At 38.9% G+C, this 19,132-nt stretch overlaps 1 protein-coding gene across 1 annotated transcript in view; it reads right to left on the bottom strand.

The window, feature by feature from the left end:
- LOC109934846 (inter-alpha-trypsin inhibitor heavy chain H3-like) overlaps positions 1–19,132 on the bottom strand; it is a 36,902-nt gene extending 17,770 nt beyond the window's left edge. Inside the window, exons 1-11 of the mRNA XM_048606704.1 lie at positions 18,802–19,132; positions 13,771–13,800; positions 13,297–13,463; positions 9,315–9,419; positions 8,139–8,301; positions 7,919–8,029; positions 7,712–7,840; positions 7,509–7,625; positions 6,578–6,746; positions 3,434–3,559; positions 821–1,002 (exon numbers count right to left, since the gene is read on the bottom strand). Coding sequence (XP_048462661.1) covers positions 821–1,002; positions 3,434–3,559; positions 6,578–6,746; positions 7,509–7,625; positions 7,712–7,840; positions 7,919–8,029; positions 8,139–8,301; positions 9,315–9,419; positions 13,297–13,463; positions 13,771–13,800; positions 18,802–18,891 — 1,389 coding nt within the window. The 5' untranslated portion in view covers positions 18,892–19,132. The remainder of the gene's footprint in view (positions 1–820; positions 1,003–3,433; positions 3,560–6,577; positions 6,747–7,508; positions 7,626–7,711; positions 7,841–7,918; positions 8,030–8,138; positions 8,302–9,314; positions 9,420–13,296; positions 13,464–13,770; positions 13,801–18,801) is intronic.

Below are 19,132 nucleotides of genomic sequence, written 5' to 3'. Positions count from 1 at the left end.
CAGCAGGTCTGGCAGCATCTGTGAAGAAAAAATCAGAGTTAACGTTTCGGGTCTAGTGACCTTTCCTCAGAACTGTTCTCAGGAAGGGTCACTGGACCTGAAATGTTAGCTCTGAATTTTTCTTCACAGATTCTGCCAGACCTGCTGAGCTTCGAGCAACTTCTGTTTTTGTTGCCACTGAGACACAAACTGTGATTCAAATGAACTTCTGAGTAGGTTTACTCCTAATATTGAAGACTTGTAAGATTTGTTACTCAGTTTCAGCTGACAGTGTGAAAACTGCAATTAAATCCAGAAACCCTGGATTCAACTTTGAAACAGGAGGGCAAACCTGTAGAAATATGTCAGAATAAGACTACATAATTACTAAAGTCATAACTATCTGAAGTATGCTTACCATAAAATCATTCCTCAGATTTCCATTTCTCTATGATAGCTGTCCTATTCATAGAATGCTCTCAATCTTACATTTGTCTGAAGCTTACCATATATTGCAGCAGGGCACAAATACAAGCTTAAGTGAAACTTCTACCGTACTGAAATGTTATGAATGGTTTTAGGCAGCATATCCTTCCCATCCAATCATGCGCAACATTAAAAATAATGGCGAGCAAAATCAGTCAGGCTATAAACCATGTGTCCGCTGCAAACCTTCCTTCTTCCTACCTGGTTGGATTAGTATCTAGGTTAATTTTAACTAGCAGAAATGTGGTTGTAATCCAGTTCACTTGCAGTAAAATTGTGGGAGAAGTGGAAACTGAGGTGGTCCTGTGCCATACTAAATGAGCCAAAATATGTAAACATTTAATAATCATTTTACCTGGAGCTGTAAGGGAGCATCTGAATCCTCATAAATTCTCCGAGCTACACCGTTATTCTCCAGTGCCATTTTCTCTAGAAAACTGTATTTAACATCAAAACCAAACCCAAGGCAATACACGTTGTACCTGCCATTGATGGCACTTTTAACATTCTGCTGGATTGTTGTTGGGTTTGATACACCTATAATAAAAAATAAGCAAATATAGTTTATTTTAGAGCCAATCATTTAGAGAACTCAGTTCTCAGGCCAAACATGATCCAATCCTAAAACAAAATAATCAACTATGCAGGTATTTCTACTTTTCACAGACTTGTTTGGATGTTCTATCAGAAAGTTGGAGATGGGTGGACTTTGGTAATGTTAGCAGATTGGCCCCATTTATAGAATTACTAAGTCATGTGTACAATATTTTTATCACTGAGACAGGTATTACTTGACATGTTCTTCAGAAATAGGTCAACTTCTCTATGACAGTTGAATTCTTTTGTGATAATGCAAAGCACTCTCTTCATCTCAGTATTCTGTATGCGCTACCAATCCTGGTAGAAAGCAATTTAGGGCTAAAGTCAAACTTTGCTTAACCCAGCATCAACTCAACTTGCCTCTGGAGAAAGAGAGGGAGTACACACATACAAGGTATTACACATTACTCAATGGAAACTTTCTAGCCTCTGAATTAGAGGATTGTGGCTTCAAATCACACTCTGGAGACTGAAGCACCTTAATTTAGGCTGTCAATGAATTGCTGCCTTTGAGATGAGATATTAAATTGCCTCAGATATGTTGAAGATCCCATGGCATTGCATTGCTGGAAAGTGAACTTGATAATGTCCCTACCTCTTGGCCACAAGGCCCGGGTTCAAGGCACACCTGCTCCAGTGGTGTATCATAACATACTTAAACAAGCTGATTAGAAAATATCTGACCGGTGGCAAGTGGATATTGATAGGATGCTGAAAACATGCAGATAGCTGGAAAATTCTCATTGTTATCCAGACTAATTTTGTCTCTCAACCAACAACACACAAAAAAACAGATTTTATGACTACAAACAATTTCTTTTGTGGAATCTGTGTCTGAGGAAATTGGCAGTGACTAAATTTCATAAATAATTAATTATCTGTAAAACTGCTATGAGAAATCCTGTGCATATGAAAAGGTATGAATGTATGTTATTTCTCCCCAGATACTGAAGTATACTCTAGATCAGAAAGGGCAGCTCTGATACTCCTGGGTCCCATTACAGCACAAACAGATTGAAGGCAATTGGAATTAATTCCGATTACTAAAGGAAGTGGCCTAGGGAGACTTCTAAGTTCTCCAAATTTGTAAAATAGATAATTCCTCTGGTTTGGCATTTCTCTAAAAGGCATGCTAGATGTTTTATTTCTACTTATTTGTTTAATCACCTGAAAGTGTTGGTTATAAAACATTGTGCTGATTTCAAATTGTTTTTTTATAATCAGCAGCAAAGGAAGCACCAGAATGCAAGGTCAGATAACCATCAAACTCAGGTCTAACCTGTCGCAGTTCAGTTTCAAACTTTAGTTCTGATCCTCAGGGATTGGACATCCCAGCTTCAAGAAGTCAACAATAGGCATTGCTGGAATTATACTCAGTTTGCAGGAAGACAACCACAAGGATTTCAGATTCAGGAATGTCAGGGCTGTTTGAGTGGAGAGGGATAGAGGACACTGCAGGAGTGGGATTGGTGTAGGGCCAGGGTTTGGAGGCCAAAGGGGAAGGCACAAAATGTGGGATGGGGTGGTAAGGTATTGGAGGCTGGTGTACCAAAATGCATAGTGCACCCCCCAAAAGGAACATAAGAACTGGGAGCAGGAGTAGGAAATTGAGCTCCTCAAGCCTGCTCTGCCATTTAATACAATCAGGGCTGATCTCATCTCAGTCTCCACACCACTTTCCTGACTGCTTTCCATGATCCTTCAATTCCTCCACAAATTTACTCAATGTCCCAGCATCCACCACATCCTGCAGCAGCGAATTCCCCAGATCCACAAGCCTTTGACAGAAATAATTCCTCTTTATTTCTGTTTTAAATTGCCTACACCTTATCTCAAACTATAATCTCTCATTCTAGATTGCCTCACATGAGGAAACATGCTTTCTACATTGACTTTGTCAATCTCCTTTAGCATCTTATATACCTCAATTAGATCTCCTTTCATTCTTTTAAACATGAGGGAGTACAGGCCTAAACTGCACAATTTCTCTTCATTAGGCAAACTGCTCATCTCTTGTATTAATCTTATGAACCTCCTCTAAACCGCCTCCAATACACCACATCCCTCCTTGAGCATGGTGACCAAAATTGATGCAGTACTCCAGCTGCGATCTCATTAATGCTTTGTACAGTTGCTGCACTTTGCCCCACTTTTATACCACTCCTTCCTTCCCATCATCTCATTAGAGTTGGTGGAAAAGCAGCACACTTACTCCCCCCTTTTCCATTGCCCACTGCATTATGGAGGCAGGGTGAAATTAGCAACTTCAATTATTCTAAAGGCTGGCAGATCTGACTGCTTCACCCACCAACTGTACTATGGGCAATAGCTCACAAGTCAGAAATTGAAGGCACTTATTTTCATTAACCTTCATTTGGATCACCATCCGTTAACAAAATAATCATGGAGACACTTCTTTCAGGCAGAAGCTTGTCTTGATGAGCCTTGTTTAGAAGACTTACAGCTTTCAACATTGGATCATTTATATTTGTTCCTGCAAAAGAAGAAAAATAAACTGGTCTTTTAAAATTTTATAGTCCAGTAGAAATATATTTGGTTTTACAATGCCAACAGTACATATAAATTATCCAACTAAATTTCAGATGTTAAAGTGTCAATTGACTACCTGTTTGTTTAACATACAAGAGAAGTTCATTCAGATAAAATTGCAAAGTTTGGCAAAGTGGATTTGACAGGGAAAATTGGAGTCCTCAAGTATATTTATAATTTGCCTCTTAGGAAAAACATTGAATTGGAAATGGATCTGTTCAAGTACTAGTGCCCTATAACTTCAAGAATGCCTACAGACATGTATGCATATTTACCTGATTTAAAAACATTTATGCATGGCAGGCACGGTTAACTTTTGGGAATGAAGGTAAGAGAATAACATTATGGCTAATTAAAAATAAATTAAAAGAGCAGCAAAAATAAGAAAAAAAAAGGCAAGCAGTGGCATTTAGGTTCCACTAGAAATTATTTCTGATCAATTTTTGAGGACATATTTTGATGCACATATTGCGCAAGTGAGTCTTCAGCCCAGACATAGGCAAGCTAGCACTGCACCTCAAGACTCCTATGTTCCACGGGACTCTGACTGACTATGAATTGGAATGTGATGAGGACTACGGGGGAACTGTGCCCTAGTTCAAAACTGGCTGGAGGCACCTTCTACAATCCAGTGTAAAAGATGACCCTTTACACAATAATAGCTCCAACAAAAGGAGAAAATAGTACTTGAAGGGGGTACTAGACCAAACATGACGGGACATTTCTGGTAAATAAGATGAGGAGTCAATAATTGGTTTAGTGAAATTTAGTAGTTTTGACTTACAGAAAGAATTACAAGGAGTACAATACATACAGACAGCAGATATAAAAATCTTTGAAAGACACCTGGGGGAAAAGTCAGGTGCTTGGATAGGGGTCCAGACACTTTCACTGCAACCAAAAGCATAAAAGGCATATTATAACTCAATTTTATTTCATAAAATGCTTCTCAGATAATATAATGTCTCAAGTCTCAGTTGTGTTAAACAAAATTTGATCACTATCACCAATATTGGTCAACATTGGATCACTAGCTATTAAGATTTATTAAAAAGGAAACATAACTGGTCAGAAGTGCACCTAAATTCAAAGCTTTAAATCCACTCAATCAACCCACCAGTGGAAAAGCCAACAGTCACATAACTAAAGTCAGCATGAGATCCAAGACAGCAACCAAGCCCTGTTATGAGGCTTTGGATAGGATAGGATAAAAGGAAGTCGGTTCTGTTTGGGTCAGAAATCACTCCAAGGGATATCTCTGCTGTCAGGGAAGAGATTACTGTGGATGTTAGTGACTCTGGCTTGGCTGGCATTTATTGCCCATCCCTAAATGCCCTGGGAAAGGAGATGATGAGCTGCTTCCTTGAACTGCTGCAATCCCAGAGTGTGGGAATATACACAGTGCTGTTAGAGACAGAGTACACAGACTTTGATCCATAAACAATGAAAGAATGGTGACTTAGTTTGAAATGAGAGGTTTGGAGGGGAACTTGCAAGTGGTGGCATTCCCATTCAGCTGCTCCCTTGTCCTTTTAGATGACAGAGGTTGGGACTTAGGAAGGTTCTGTTGAGGTGAATTACTGTAGTGCATCTTTTATATAGTAAACACTGCTGCCATTATGCATCAATGGTGAAGGGAGTAAATGTTGAAGGTGGTGAATGAGGTATCAGTTCAAGGGTCAGCTTTGTCCTGGATGGTGTCAAGCTTGAGTACTGTTGGAGCTGCACTCATCCAGACAAATGGAGAGTATTCCATCTCACTCCTGAATTGTGCTTTATAGAAGGTAAACAGGCATCTTAAAGACAGGAAGTGAGTGGCTTGTCACAGAATTTCTAGTTTCTGATCTGCTGTTGTGGTCACTGTATTTATGTAACTGGTCCAATTCAATTTCTGGACAATGGAAACCCCAATTAGTATTATGGGATTCAGTGATGGAAATGGCATTGAACATCAAGGAGCAATGGTTAGGTTCACTCTTGTTGGAGATGGTCGTGTTCTGACAATTGTGTGGCATGAATGTTACTCCTGCCCAGATTCTGTTCAAGCTCCCAAAATCAGTATAATATACTTCTGTCCATCTCCTTCTCTCTGTACTTCCTAATTTCACAACTACTACAATTGTCATTTTCTCAGACCTCCCATCTTACATTTTACTATACAACCATGACAGATACAGTCTAAACACCTCATGGGTGTTTAGGCAAAATTTTGCCAAAGTTGCCCACCATAATTATTCATGGTGTTCTTCATATCTATCACTGAGTAGTCAGCTTGTGACGTCATGGTCTTGATGGAATAAAGGCAACAAAGAGGTCTGAACAGGAAAATAAATACAAGGATGTCTTTTTTTTTATTCACACATAGAACATGGCATCTCTGGTTAGGCCAGCATTTATTGCCTATCCCTAATTGCCCAGAGGGCATTTAACACTCAGCCATGTTGCTGTGGGTCTGGTGTCACATGTAGGTTAGACCAGAAAAAGGATGGCAGCTTCCCTCCCTAAAGGACGTTAGTGAACCAGATGGGTTTATCCTGACAATTGACAATGGTTGCATGGTCATCATTAGAGTCTTAATTCTCTATTGAATTCAAATTCAAATTCAAATTCCACCATTTGCCATAACGGGATTCAAACCCAGGTCCCCAGAACATGAGCTGAGTTTCTGGATTAATAGTTAGTGATTTGATGAACATGTATTGGAAGAAATGGGGATATGTTAGACCAGTTTACAGATTTGAGATGCAAAGTGATGCCAACAGTAAAGGTTCAATTCTTGCATTGGCTGAGCTTACCATGACGATCCCACCTTCTGAACATTACTCTTTGCCTGAGGTGATCCTCAGTGGTCTCTCTCTAATGAGATAGCAGCCCTATGATCCTCTGAGACTATGGCAACATTACAATTGGAAAGTAAGGTATAAGAAATTCTCATTTTATTGATTAAAGTAGTAATCATTACCTCCTCTGGCTCTGATATTTTGCACAAACATTTTAGCTTCAGTCCTAGTGCTTGGAGTTGCTTGATGAATGGCATTTTTCCATATTTCAGAAGAGCTATCAAAGGGAATAATGGCAAAATGATCTTCTGTGCCCATATCATCCAAAATTTTTAGAAGGGCTTCATTTGTCTGAAAGGGATAAAACATCAATCTGCATCTGTGAACACATCAACTTTACAAATTACACTGACTGTAATGCCACTACAGGCTTCATTAGTTTTCTTGCCATATTGCAATGCTGTGAAGATGGTCCAGATGAAGCATGATTTAGAGAATGCACAGTGAGAGTGAGACCAGAAGTGAAAGGTAATGGTACAGGAAATAGTGACCTGAGCACTCAGAGCAGTGGAGGACAGGGCCCAGTGTGAGAGATTAGGTTATAGGCAACAGAGGAGAGAGAAAAGAAAACAAACCAGAGTGATGGTGCAGGACAGCAGGTAGCTGATCAGTTGGTGAGAATTTCAGTTTGTTTGTCTCTCTGAAATAGGTAGTTGAATTTTTCAGGAAGCATGTTGCATACCTCCTCCACTCCAATCTCTCTACACTCTTCACAGTAGCTATCTCCGACTGACTTTAAAAAGGCTGTCTTGTAGCTATAAAACACTGAGGGTGGCCTTAGTGAGGGAAGAATTGCATTTTCATCCCTCAGGAAATAGATATTCCACTCTTGAGAACATGGTAGGGGGCATTAGCTTGTTTTCAATTCAGAACAATCAAGGAATGACTTTTAGTTTAGCACACTGTAGGGATTCTATAATTCAATGATCAGCTATAGCTCAATGCTAAGACATTTGGTTCTGAGTTAGAAGGAGATGGAAGCTGAAATAAAAAAAGAGCAAGAAGAAAGTTATCTTTCCATTCAAATCATTCAGGACCAAAAGCTTTTCTTACCTGACTCATTTTAGTCCCTGACATAGATCCACTGTGGTCAATCACAAATATGACATTTTTAGGCATTATGGGCAGATTAGCAGGGGCAAAATGATGTACAAAATATCCATTTATAATCTGAAAAATACATCATATAAAATCAAATGATCACCAGAATAAAGAGTCCTGTGAAACTTCCATTTTAAATACAATGTTCAAATTACCTGAACACTACCAGCAGACAGGTCTCTATTGACATCGTACTCAATGATGAAGTCTCCATCCAGAATAGTCTCATGACAATCAGGACATTTGCGCTGTTGCTCAAGAGTTGGTTTAAAGAAAACGTGGCCCTGAACAAAGCAGTGACTCAATGTTAATTTTTTATAGTTATTGTTTAGCTAAAGTTCATTTTATGCAAAGCCACCTACCCTTGTTTCAGTAAGAGTCTTTTTCACAATTGAAGTCAGATTATTTGTTAGAAACTTTGCATCAACATTCAGAAAGGCAATGCCGTGTGGTTCAAAAATGTGTACATCAATCTAGAAAAAGCAATTCAAAACAATGGAGACGTTAATTATTATCAAATAAGAAAATCAAAAACAGTCTCAATTAAAATATTTTAGTAATGTTATGACTTTAGAAAAATACCTGGAAATGTTTGACAAATTGCTTGGGTTTTACTCTGATTTGCATTGCATATTTCCCCAGATTACGTTTTAATAATTCTTCATAGGTTAGTTCAAAGGTGACTTTTTTTGTTGGTCCAATATTTACTGACACTTTGAATTTCTCCATTTTTCTTCCGGATGCTCTTTGGAAATCAGAAAGACACAAGTTACATACATGGAAGATGATGGAATCTTGGTGATATATTGAGGTAAAGGTACTATCATTGCCTTTTTCAGATCTTTTGTTGTACTGTGAAGCTTACATCATTATGATGAGGAATGCATTACAAATGTCCGATTATGGGCACAGCAAATGAAAAATTTGCAATTATATATTCTCTTTCACAACCTCAGGATATCCTTAACCATTTATCAGCCTCTGAACTACTTTTGCATAACAGTAAAGTAAAGATAGCAGCCAACTTCCATACTAAAAAATCCAATAAACAACAATCAAATTAACTACTAGATAATTTGTTTGCACCGTTGTCTGAAAGAATTCAAATGAATCACAGAAAATATCATCAACATATAAATCAATCTCAGCTGTGATACATGAATTATTTAAGCAGATCATAACATTGTGGTCACTTCCCTCTATCCACTATTATGTAAGACCATATAAATAATGAGCAGGAGTAAGCTGTTTGGCCTCTTGTGACTTGTGTACCATTCATTAAGATCACGGTTAATCTAATTGTAATCTCAAATCCACATCCCCCGCTACACTGATAACCTTTTACCCACTTTGTAACAAGAATCTATCCACTTCTGTCTTAAAAATACTCAAGCACACTGCTTGACCATCTTTTCAGGAAGAGAATTCCAAAGCCTCACACCCCTCAGTTAGCTTTCTGCAGGATCTCAGAGCAGCAGAGATGCCTTCATACTGAAAAACTTTATAAATAGGTATGACTGCATTGAATTGATGAAACATTAGGCAGGTGGATTGAAAACCATCTTGGCAAGAGATGATGATAAATAGACAAGTGACAGTCTTTGGGAGCAGTAGAAGGAACATTGGCAATTGTAATTTCATGTATCCGTTCTTGCTCCTTTGCAGTCAATATTGAAATGGACACAATCTCAAGCAGTGTGGAAAACGAACTAATGAAAATTGGAGGTCATTGGTTAAATATGAGGAAATTGTTCTTACTTTACAAGCCCTGCAGATTGTCCCCGTGAAACTGCTTGTTGGTATTGCTGCTGAGCAACTTGTTTTTCTTTCACAGCTCCCATATATGTCACTCCATCTAAAGTCCTGCAGAGAGAGAAAACACATGAATACAGCGGTGTCTTAATGGGAAGTAAAGCAACAAAAAAAACTCAACCATGGAAGAATCACTTCAGTGGCAGGGCAAGTTGCAGCTGTAGGAATTGACTTCAATTGCAAAAACTCCAGAAAAGAATGGAGTAATGCTCAAGTCTGATTCAACCAAAATTTTAATCAAGCATAAAATGTAACAAAAGCAACTAAATCTTGATATCATTTAGCATCTCAGGAAGCAGGTACAAGGTAAAGAAAGATTGCAATTATTTTGTCAAGGATAATGCAAGTGAACAGATGCTCAAGTATTCAAAACTGAGTTAACTCAACATTACAGTATGTGTCACATTAAATGGGAAGCTATAGATTTTGAAAGCTAAAAAGAGATTTAAAAGAAAAAAGAACAACCAATAAATTCTCAAACTTCAAACGAAACATGCTGTTTAGGGACCATGATGGCAGGAAGAAAATGGATGATTTTAAAGGATATTGAATGGGTACTTCAGGGAAATAACCATGTAGGATTATGGGGCAGAGTGGCACTAATTGGATTCTTTGAAAGAGAGCTGAGTGGACTTGAGCAGAATGACCACCATCAGTGTTGTAAGATTTTACAACTTGATGAAAAATGAAAAATTGAAATTATATTATACTAATAGCTACAAGCTAGCCAGTTAGAAGATTAATGTTTCTATCACATCTGTTGCATAACCATAATATTGCCAATTTCTGTGCAAAGGTATTCTCTGGTTGAATCTAAAATGGTAAAGTCTTCTCAAAACTGTTTATTAACTGATTCACTTCCTAGTTCACATTGCTACTTTTCTCATCTCCACTGTTCACACTGAAAAGCAGAAGATCAGAGATACAGTTCATTGGGAAAGTTAAAACAGGCCCACTGAAATCTCAACAGTTTATTCGTAAGTAGATTTGGGAGTGTCATATCTGTACTTAACTGCACCAGCAGACTTCAAAGACAACTGGCTAAATCACCCAAATCTGGCTCGACTAATTAAGATGCTATCAGATCCTGCTCTTGACTACTAGTATTGCACACCATTCCAGGATCATCTTGTAATGCATCTTTATCCTGCTGCAAACATCTGCCTAAGTCCATCTAACCTGCCCCCTCTGCCCTCACCTCCAACAGTAAGTGCAAGAAGCTCTCTATCTTCCTTGTCACTAAAATCGAGACCACCCAAATCAGTTGTCTTTGGTGTAAACCTCTCTTATACTAGTTCACTTTCCTACAGTTCTTCTAACACATGCCCAAGCCCTACAGTTGCATCTTCCCCTAGTTTCTTTTCTATCTCCCCTCTTGACCTTTGAGTTCATCTCCCACAATTCTATTCCCAATCAATTGCTACCATTCAATTTCCTGGCCTAAGATATCCTTTGCTGATTACCACTGTCCCTCAAGGTGTTGACATTCTTGTTTTCAAATCTGCCGTAAACACACTTCATCTTATTGAACAACCCTTGACCTCCCTGTCCTTCCAAATAACCATTCCATCACCAGCCTCTCCAAAAATCCTTCAATGTGTCATTGTCTCCTAAATCCATTCCCAGTTTTCCTGGAAGTCTACGTTAGAATTCCTCAGATCAGGTTTCCATCCCTGCAACAGCACTAAACTGCTTTCATCAGTCATAAATGACATCCAATATTACTGTGATAAAGGTACACTTTCCCTCTCTCCTTGTCCTTCTCAACCTGTCTGTAGCCTTTGAGATATGACCATATCATTCTCCTTCAATGTCTCTCCACTGATAAACTGGGTATAGACTGTTCTCACCTAGCTCTATTCTCATCTATTTAATCAAAGCCAGAGATTCATTTGCGATGGCTTCACTTGCTGCTCCCAAAGTATTACATCTGGCATTTTTCAGGAATCTATCTTTGTCCCTCCTATTTCTCACCTTGCTGCCCCTCTGCAATATCATCCAAAAGCCTAGAATTAATTTTCACATGTATGTTGACTCACTACCAGTCCTCTCATATCTTCCACTGTTGCTAAACAATTGAACTGCTAATCTGACATCCAGTAGTAAATGAGCAGAAAATTCCTCTATTAAAATTTGCAAAGTCTGATGCTATTGATTTTAGTACCAGCTGTAAACGTGGTTACCAAGCTACTGGCTTCATCCCTCTCGCTGGCAACATCTGAGATTAAACCAGTTTGCACGCAACTTTGGGGTCATATCACTCTGAGAGGAGCTTATGGCTTTGTGCTTTTGACATCACTTAAATCTCCTGTTTCCACTGCCATTATATCAGCCCATTTCATGCTGTCTCAGCCCCTCTACAGTTGAAACCATTGTTCATAGCTTCATTATCACTAGAGTTGACTATTCCAACACACTGCTGTCTCCCACACTCTATTCTCTGTAAATTGACCATCATCCAAAACTCTGCTAACCACGTCTGAACTGCATCAAGTACCGTTTATTTCTCACCCTGTGCTTGCTGATCTATATAGAGTGAGGTGATAGACTAGTGGCATTAATCACTGGACTGTTGATCCTGACACCCAAGTAATGTTTTGGGGACCAACGTCTGAACCCTGCCACGGAATGATGGAATTCGAATAAAAATCTGGGATTAGAGGTCTAATGATGACCATTAAACCATTATCAATTGTTGGAAAAACCCATCTGGTTCACTAATGTCCTTTAGGTAAGGAAACTGCAATCCTTACCTGGTCTGGCCTACACATGACTCAAGACCTGCAGGAATGCGGTTGACTCTTTAACTGTCCTATGGGCAATTAGGAATGCACAACAAATGCTGGCATAGCCAGCAATTCAGTCATCCCATGAATGAATATTAAAGGAAAATTTGTCTCCTGATCAAGCAATATCTTGAATATAAAATTCTGAAATTTGTATTCAAATTCCTCCCTGGCCTTGCCATTCTCACTCTCGTCCAGCCCAATAACCACTAAGATATCGGTGCTCCTCAATTCTGGCCCACTTGAACCTCCTTAATATTAAAAACTGCTCAAACATCTTCAGTTGGTGAGACACCAAGATTTGGAATATATGCAACCACTTCTTTCGAACTCTCCACCTCACTTTCCTCCTTGAAGTCACTTTTTAAAGTTTACTTCTTTGACCAAGATTTTGGCCATTTGCCTGAATATTTCTGTCTGTCACTCATTGTTATTTTGATTTTTAATGCTTCTGTTACATGTCCAGGGATCTGTTTTCACACAGAAGTCACTGTAAAAATACAAATCATTGTTCTACACAATTAAATTTTAATTTGGTCAGACAGTAGTGATAGCTTTGCAAGGAGCATAATCTAAAATCCTAGCGTATTTACAGCATAGCAAAAGGCAATTTGTTCCATCTTGTTTCTGCCACCTCACTGAAAGAGCAATTCAGTTATTTCTTATTACAGAAGTCCCTAATTTATGGAACCCTTCTTAATTTTTCTTGCACCCTCCGTGAATATGCCGTATCTTTCCAGAAGTGTGATGCCCAGAATTGGATACAATACTCCAGTTAAGACCCAAACCATTTCATCATTCATCATTATGTTCTTGCTTTTATTCTTTATGCCCTTGTTTATAGAATATTTCATGGTTACAGATGACTTTATTCCTCTCTAATGCAGAAATAAGCCAAGTTATTTGGATATTGGTGATAAATGATGGTGATAAAGGATTTGATGCAGTTGAGGCACAAAGAGCAGAGTTCGAATGATAGTCACTTTACAGAGAATAACAAACAGTTGGATGCCTGAATGTTTTTAAAAAATATTTAGATTTATACACAAGTAATATAAATTATATATATATTACATACATTCAAAAATAAAGTTTTTCATGCTAATTAGTTAATTTAACTGAATAATGTAGTTTATACTGACATGCTGAAATTGGTAATAAATGCTGTTTTAGGCAGTTCCATTTCAAAGAAAGCTTCCTTTGACTCATTGGCTCGATTTACCACTCGGCTGATTACCACGTTGTGAGCAAATCGAGAAGTAACTTTGGACTCAATCTTCATACCATAAATTTCAAGCTCCCTCTCAGGCTGAAGGAAATTAAGGAGTGACATTTTAATGAGAAATTACTGATGCAAGCAACTAAAATATCTAAAGAGATCAAACTCAAAGTAAATCTGTGCTATGTATTGTTCTCATGCAACTTGATAAAGCATCTATTTTTTACTTTAAATGATCACTTTGTGCAAATGTTAAACACAGAAACATGCTTTACAAAATCACAGCCTCTATAAATGATTAAAAAAAGAAGAAAAATTAATATGACTGATAAAATTCACCTAGCATATTGAAATAAACACAGATTGAAATAAATAATACAACAGAAATCGAACCTACGTTTTTGGCATGTTCCTCAATGCTCCTTTTCTGTTCTCAGCCAAGAAAAAGGACCAGTACATGTAATAAAATGCATTTGTTATACATACAAGAAAATGCAGCATAAAAAATTAAGTTATATTCCATAAAATTAATGTTTGATACATATAAAAATACATAAGATTAAGCGTACAAAAGTGTTCCTCTCTTTTTTGTAAAGTACAATATTCAATGCACAACCTAGCTTGATAAAAATGCTCAGGGTTTTGCAAAATTTTATTCACAGTTCTTGCACTTTGTTAGTAAAGAAACTAATTTGAAAATGTAACTTGATTGATGTCAGATAAGAAGTGAAAATAGATATCATAGTCTTACATTCAGTTCTATAAATTTATTAATTAGCAGTACATCAAGGATAACAGGCTTCTACACCACCACAGTCAAAAATATATTTCACATTTTTTGGTTTGGAACAGTTCAATACAAATTACAATAAGTAGGGATCCTGGATTTTTTTATAAAAGACTAGCCTCCACACCAGGCTTCAATCTGTCCACCTCTTTGTGATTTGAGTTATCGTGTTCACTAATGGCATGTCAAATGCTAACTTTTAAGATATATAAAGTTTATTTTAATGTGCACTATTTGAAATTGTCCACTTTTCGAAGGAAATGTCAATGTGCTTCAAAAACTGACTCAGGAGAAAGAACTCAGCCCAGGTGAAGAAACATTTATATCCAGTCCATCAAACAACAATCCCAAATTGAATGTGCTTTCTTTTGAAGCAAAGATGATAATTATCTTAATTGTCTCAGGGTTAATGTCTTGAAACAATAAATGAGGATGTGGCTAATCAACTAAGACAATGGCCAAATTTAGAAAAGGTATTGTGAGAAGTCACATGGTACGGCAACAATGTCTGTCTGCTTTTGATCTTTAAGCACTGTCTGCAGTAAGACTGCAGTAGCAATATAAAAGTTATAACATCTGTTTCTAAAGAATTGGAGGAACTTTACATTGTAAAGTCTCACGCCGGTTTTCTTTTGGGTTCGCAGATGCTGCAAACTGACTTTACAGTAATGAGTGAACAAACAACTAACTTTGTAACCTGCAGAAAATCTATCTTTTCTAGTGAATCCTGAAATGGCTACGTAGATTGAACTTCAGTGCTTAATTCACCGAAATTACCTTTCAGTCGTAAAAGATATCTTTCTCATTAGGCTTCAATGTGCATTTATCCAGGACAAGAAAACAATCCCATTTATTTAAACACACAAAAGAGTTCCAGTTAGTTGCTTGAATTGTCTACATATTTGGGTTAGAAACACACATTTCCTTGATTTCACCCTCTCTGTTAAACAACATGAAATACTGCCAGTAAAATTTATATATAAAATAAGCACAGCAATACAAATAAGGAGCAAGAGTAGGCCAATCAGACATTTGAGGCTGCTCCACGATTTAATAAGATCATGATTAATCAGATTGTCACCTCCAATCTGTATTCCTGCCTACTCCAAATAACCTTTCAATCTCTTGCATAAAAATAAATCCATCCACCTTTGTTTTAAAAATATTCGAGGACTTTCCTTTCGCCGCTCTTTCAGGAAGAAAATTCCAAAGACTTAAGACCCTCAGAGATTAAGGGATCACAGATTTCCTTCCTTAAAGACATTAGCAATCCAAATGGATTTTATAAGCATCAACATTGGTTAAAACCGGAAGAACTGCAGATGCTGTAAATCAGGAACAAAAACAAAGTTGCTGGTAAAGCCCAGCAGGTCTGGCAGCATCTGTGAAGGAAAAAACAGAGTTAATGTTTCGGGTCTGGTGACATGAAACTGAGTTCTGAGGAAGGGTCACTGACCTGAAACATTAACTGTTTTTTCCTTCGCAGATGCTGCCAGACCCTCTGGGCTTTTCCAGCAACTTTGTTTTTGAACATTGGTTACATGGTCATCATTAGGCTAAAGAATGAATGAATTAGCTTTATTGTCATGTGTACTCACATGAATACAGTGAAAGGTTCATATGTCGGCACTTAACAGCGCCAACTTAGGTTCAAAGGTACCTACATACGGCTTCTTCAGTTGTAAGATTAGTTAGAGTATAACAATGTCACCAACACATGGTGCCATCTTAGGGTGAGAGTACCTAGGTACAATCCTTAGTTACAGAATAGAGAAATGAAGAAAAAAAAAGAGTTACATTACAGCTATGCACCGTATAACCATAGGTCAAAAAAAAAAGAAGCAAAGTTAAAAAGACAAATATCACGGTGTCTCTCAGCAAACCAGCGCAGTGGGCCGCCACGTAATCTGACAGCTGGCTGTCGTCACATTCCACAGCGTGCGCTAGCCACGCTGCTCCAGCCTCTGGTCACCAGCGTCCCTGCTCCAACCTCTGGATGCTGGTGTCCCTGCTTTGAAGGCTGAGAGTCGGAGGCTGGGGCCGGATGTCTGAGGCCTAGAGAAGGGAGGAAAACAGGCAGAAAAAAAAAGAAAAATGAACAGGCGGAGCTGACGTGTGGAGATTGCCTGCTCTGTAGCGAAAATTGTTGGCCTTGAAGATTTGGGTGGATGACCCTGAGGGTATGTACAGTTGAAGAGACCAGATATGCAGAGAGTGTCCGGCTGAGATGTACTTTTACCCTCCTTGATTTCAACTTACACAGAGTTGAAGATCATAGGTAGGGTGGAAGATGAGGGGCTGGGCATTTCTGGCCTGCATACCCTCCGATTTTTTTCTCTTTTGTGCTCATCTCTGAGTCTGTTTTTTTTTCTATTCATTTTTTTTGTGGGATGTGAGCATTGCTGGCTGGCCAGCATTTCTTGCCCATCCCTAGTTGCCCTTGAGAAGGTGGTGGTGAGCTGCCTTCTTGAACCGCTGCAGTCCTCCTGCTGTGGGTTGACCCAAAATTCTATTAGGATTGTGAGGCAATGACTTCTGGAATGAATGTCTAGTACTGTCGATGAAGACAGACATATGAGCGCTGGAGCTAACATAGAATTGATAAGTTGGTGGACTCCTTCAACCTTTGATTTGGTTTACCAAGCATCTCAAACAAATCTACCTGCTGCTTTTGTATCTGTTTTTGTGTTTGCATGAAGTTATTAATGGCTGACATGTGACGCTACACTGCCCGAGGTTGAGTGGGTGTTTGGTCTCTGGCAGCAATGTGCTCATCAGAATGTGCTCCCAAGTGTACTCCAAATAAACTACCCAATGAGGTGAAATAATCAGAGTTGGTGGAGGCTGCAGGAAACAGTCCTGCTGGTGTATCCTTTGAGGGGTCTGTGTCTTCTTCCTCAGAGCCGGAGGAGGAGCTGATATTCACAGGGGCCATTTTCATAGTGGCAGAGGGTGTCCCGATGCCGCAGGTATCTGTATAAGACAAGAGGGAAAGAGTTGGCAAAAACAGTGGTCTTGAGCATCTTTAGATTATGTTCATAGAGGGTGGTAACAGAAAAGCGCCACAGCATAGCACAATGCAGCTTACTCGGTTGCCAGGCCATAGGGGTCTCAGTGTTTTGGTAATGGCCCTCTCCCATAAGCTCAAGGATTTTCCCTTTGTGCAGGATGAGGAGACAAATGTCTTAGCCTTTTCAGCCCTATTATGGGCTTTTTCTCCTGCAATGAGGCAAAGGACTGAGTGAGATAAAAGTGACTGACGGAGTTCTTAGTTGTGATACAGGTACAGAAAAGGTGCTGAGGTGTCTGTGAGTGCAAAGGACAAGGTAGGGATAGTAGTTTGGGAGAAATAGAATGGGTCAGAGCCACTGAGGGAAGATGCTGCAAGCAACAGTGAGAGTGATAAACCATGAGCCATGATAGGAGGTGGGTACAGTAGCAAGATTAAAATGGGTGTGAGACAGAAGACAGTTCCGGTGACACTTACCCTTGTGGAGTGCAGAAGGTCATTAACCTTCTTGCCATATTGCTGCACCTTCCTCTAGACTGTAGACATCACACTAACCAAGATGGCTACTACTGTTCAGGCTGACAGCATCCAATGCCATGGTCCCCTTTGGTGGTCGTGGGGAAGTAGGGCGCCCATCAGGATCTCCAAGGCCTCTCTAGACAAGGTAGGCGGCCAACTTCCCTTTCTCAGCCATGTCGTTTAAAATTGCACAGTAACACGTTAACGGAAGTCCCTAACTAGCAGTGGTTTAAACCATAACTTGAATGCCAGAGGGTCCCAGAACCAATGAGCCCCTATATCACTGCTGACCGGAGAATTGTGCTGAGCTGCACTCTGGAGACCGGATGTATAATTAATGAGGGCAGCAGCAGGGAATTGCGTGAGAAAAGTTATTAAGTCTCACGGAACGAAACGCTGTATGAAACGCCCTTATCAAACAGTTGGCCAAACACGAGAACGTTTCTTGCTAGCTTACATTCAATCACCAGTTTCTTGATGATCCTTTGCCGAATTCATTTACTACAACTGATAATAAAAGCACTTACTGCTAAACCTGTACAAAGACATCATACTAATTGATTCTTTCGTGTAAAGATCGATCTCTATGCATTGACAGCTGATCAATCGAAAGCAAAACAAAATAACTCTCAACGAATTGAAGTAGTACCCAACGTTAAATCAAATTCGATGCAAGACATTGATTACACAACTAAAACCTAACGAGGATTAATTTATACTGCCCTCGGTTTAATCATTCTTATTTGCATTGGGGAGTAATTGGTGAGAACATCGTTTCAGTCAAAGCGTCTGAAGCTTGTAAATCACAGTGGGTGAGGATAACTGTTAAAACTGTCTCAGATGTTAAGTATATGATCAATAGCCAATCCTTTTATACTTTACTTGAAATAACATTTCGCAACTGATTAAATGCACATTTCTTTTTACATGCACGGACTCGTTCTTGACAACCTTCAGGGTTCTTCCGGCTGGTTTCTGATCATTTGACCAAGAGCTCGCATGTATTTGTTCGAATTAAAAAACCCAGCGAATTAAAAAAGTTATTACAAATATTTCGAAGCGTAAACAATTTAAACAGTAAATTAGCAGATAAACTTGTAATAAACTATTACCTTGTGCTGGTGTGATTCCATTATTATGTAATCAGAGGATATTAACGCAGGGATAGAAATCAGAAAAAGGTAGGGCAGAATTGTTTTCATTTTGCACGATGCTATTCTGACAATCGAACTATGGGGAACGAAGTTTTATTCTGAGTTCTGTAAATTGACCCTACACCTAATTGCCGCAAAATTGTTGAAAGCAAAGATTTTCTTTGAGACACACACAGCGCAATTGGGTTCGCAGACAGATCAGGAGTGAGCGAATTATCTTTGTTACGGAACGCACAAGTTGACTTCGCTCAGTCGCTCTTTGCCTGCGGATCTTCTGGACCAGCTTGTT

The sequence above is a fragment of the Rhincodon typus genome, chromosome 16 (genome assembly GCF_021869965.1).
Source record: "Rhincodon typus isolate 14 chromosome 16, sRhiTyp1.1, whole genome shotgun sequence".
NCBI lineage: Eukaryota > Metazoa > Chordata > Chondrichthyes > Orectolobiformes > Rhincodontidae > Rhincodon > Rhincodon typus.
Note: the sequence above shows the minus strand (reverse complement) of the source record. Positions and strands in the feature narration are given on the sequence as shown.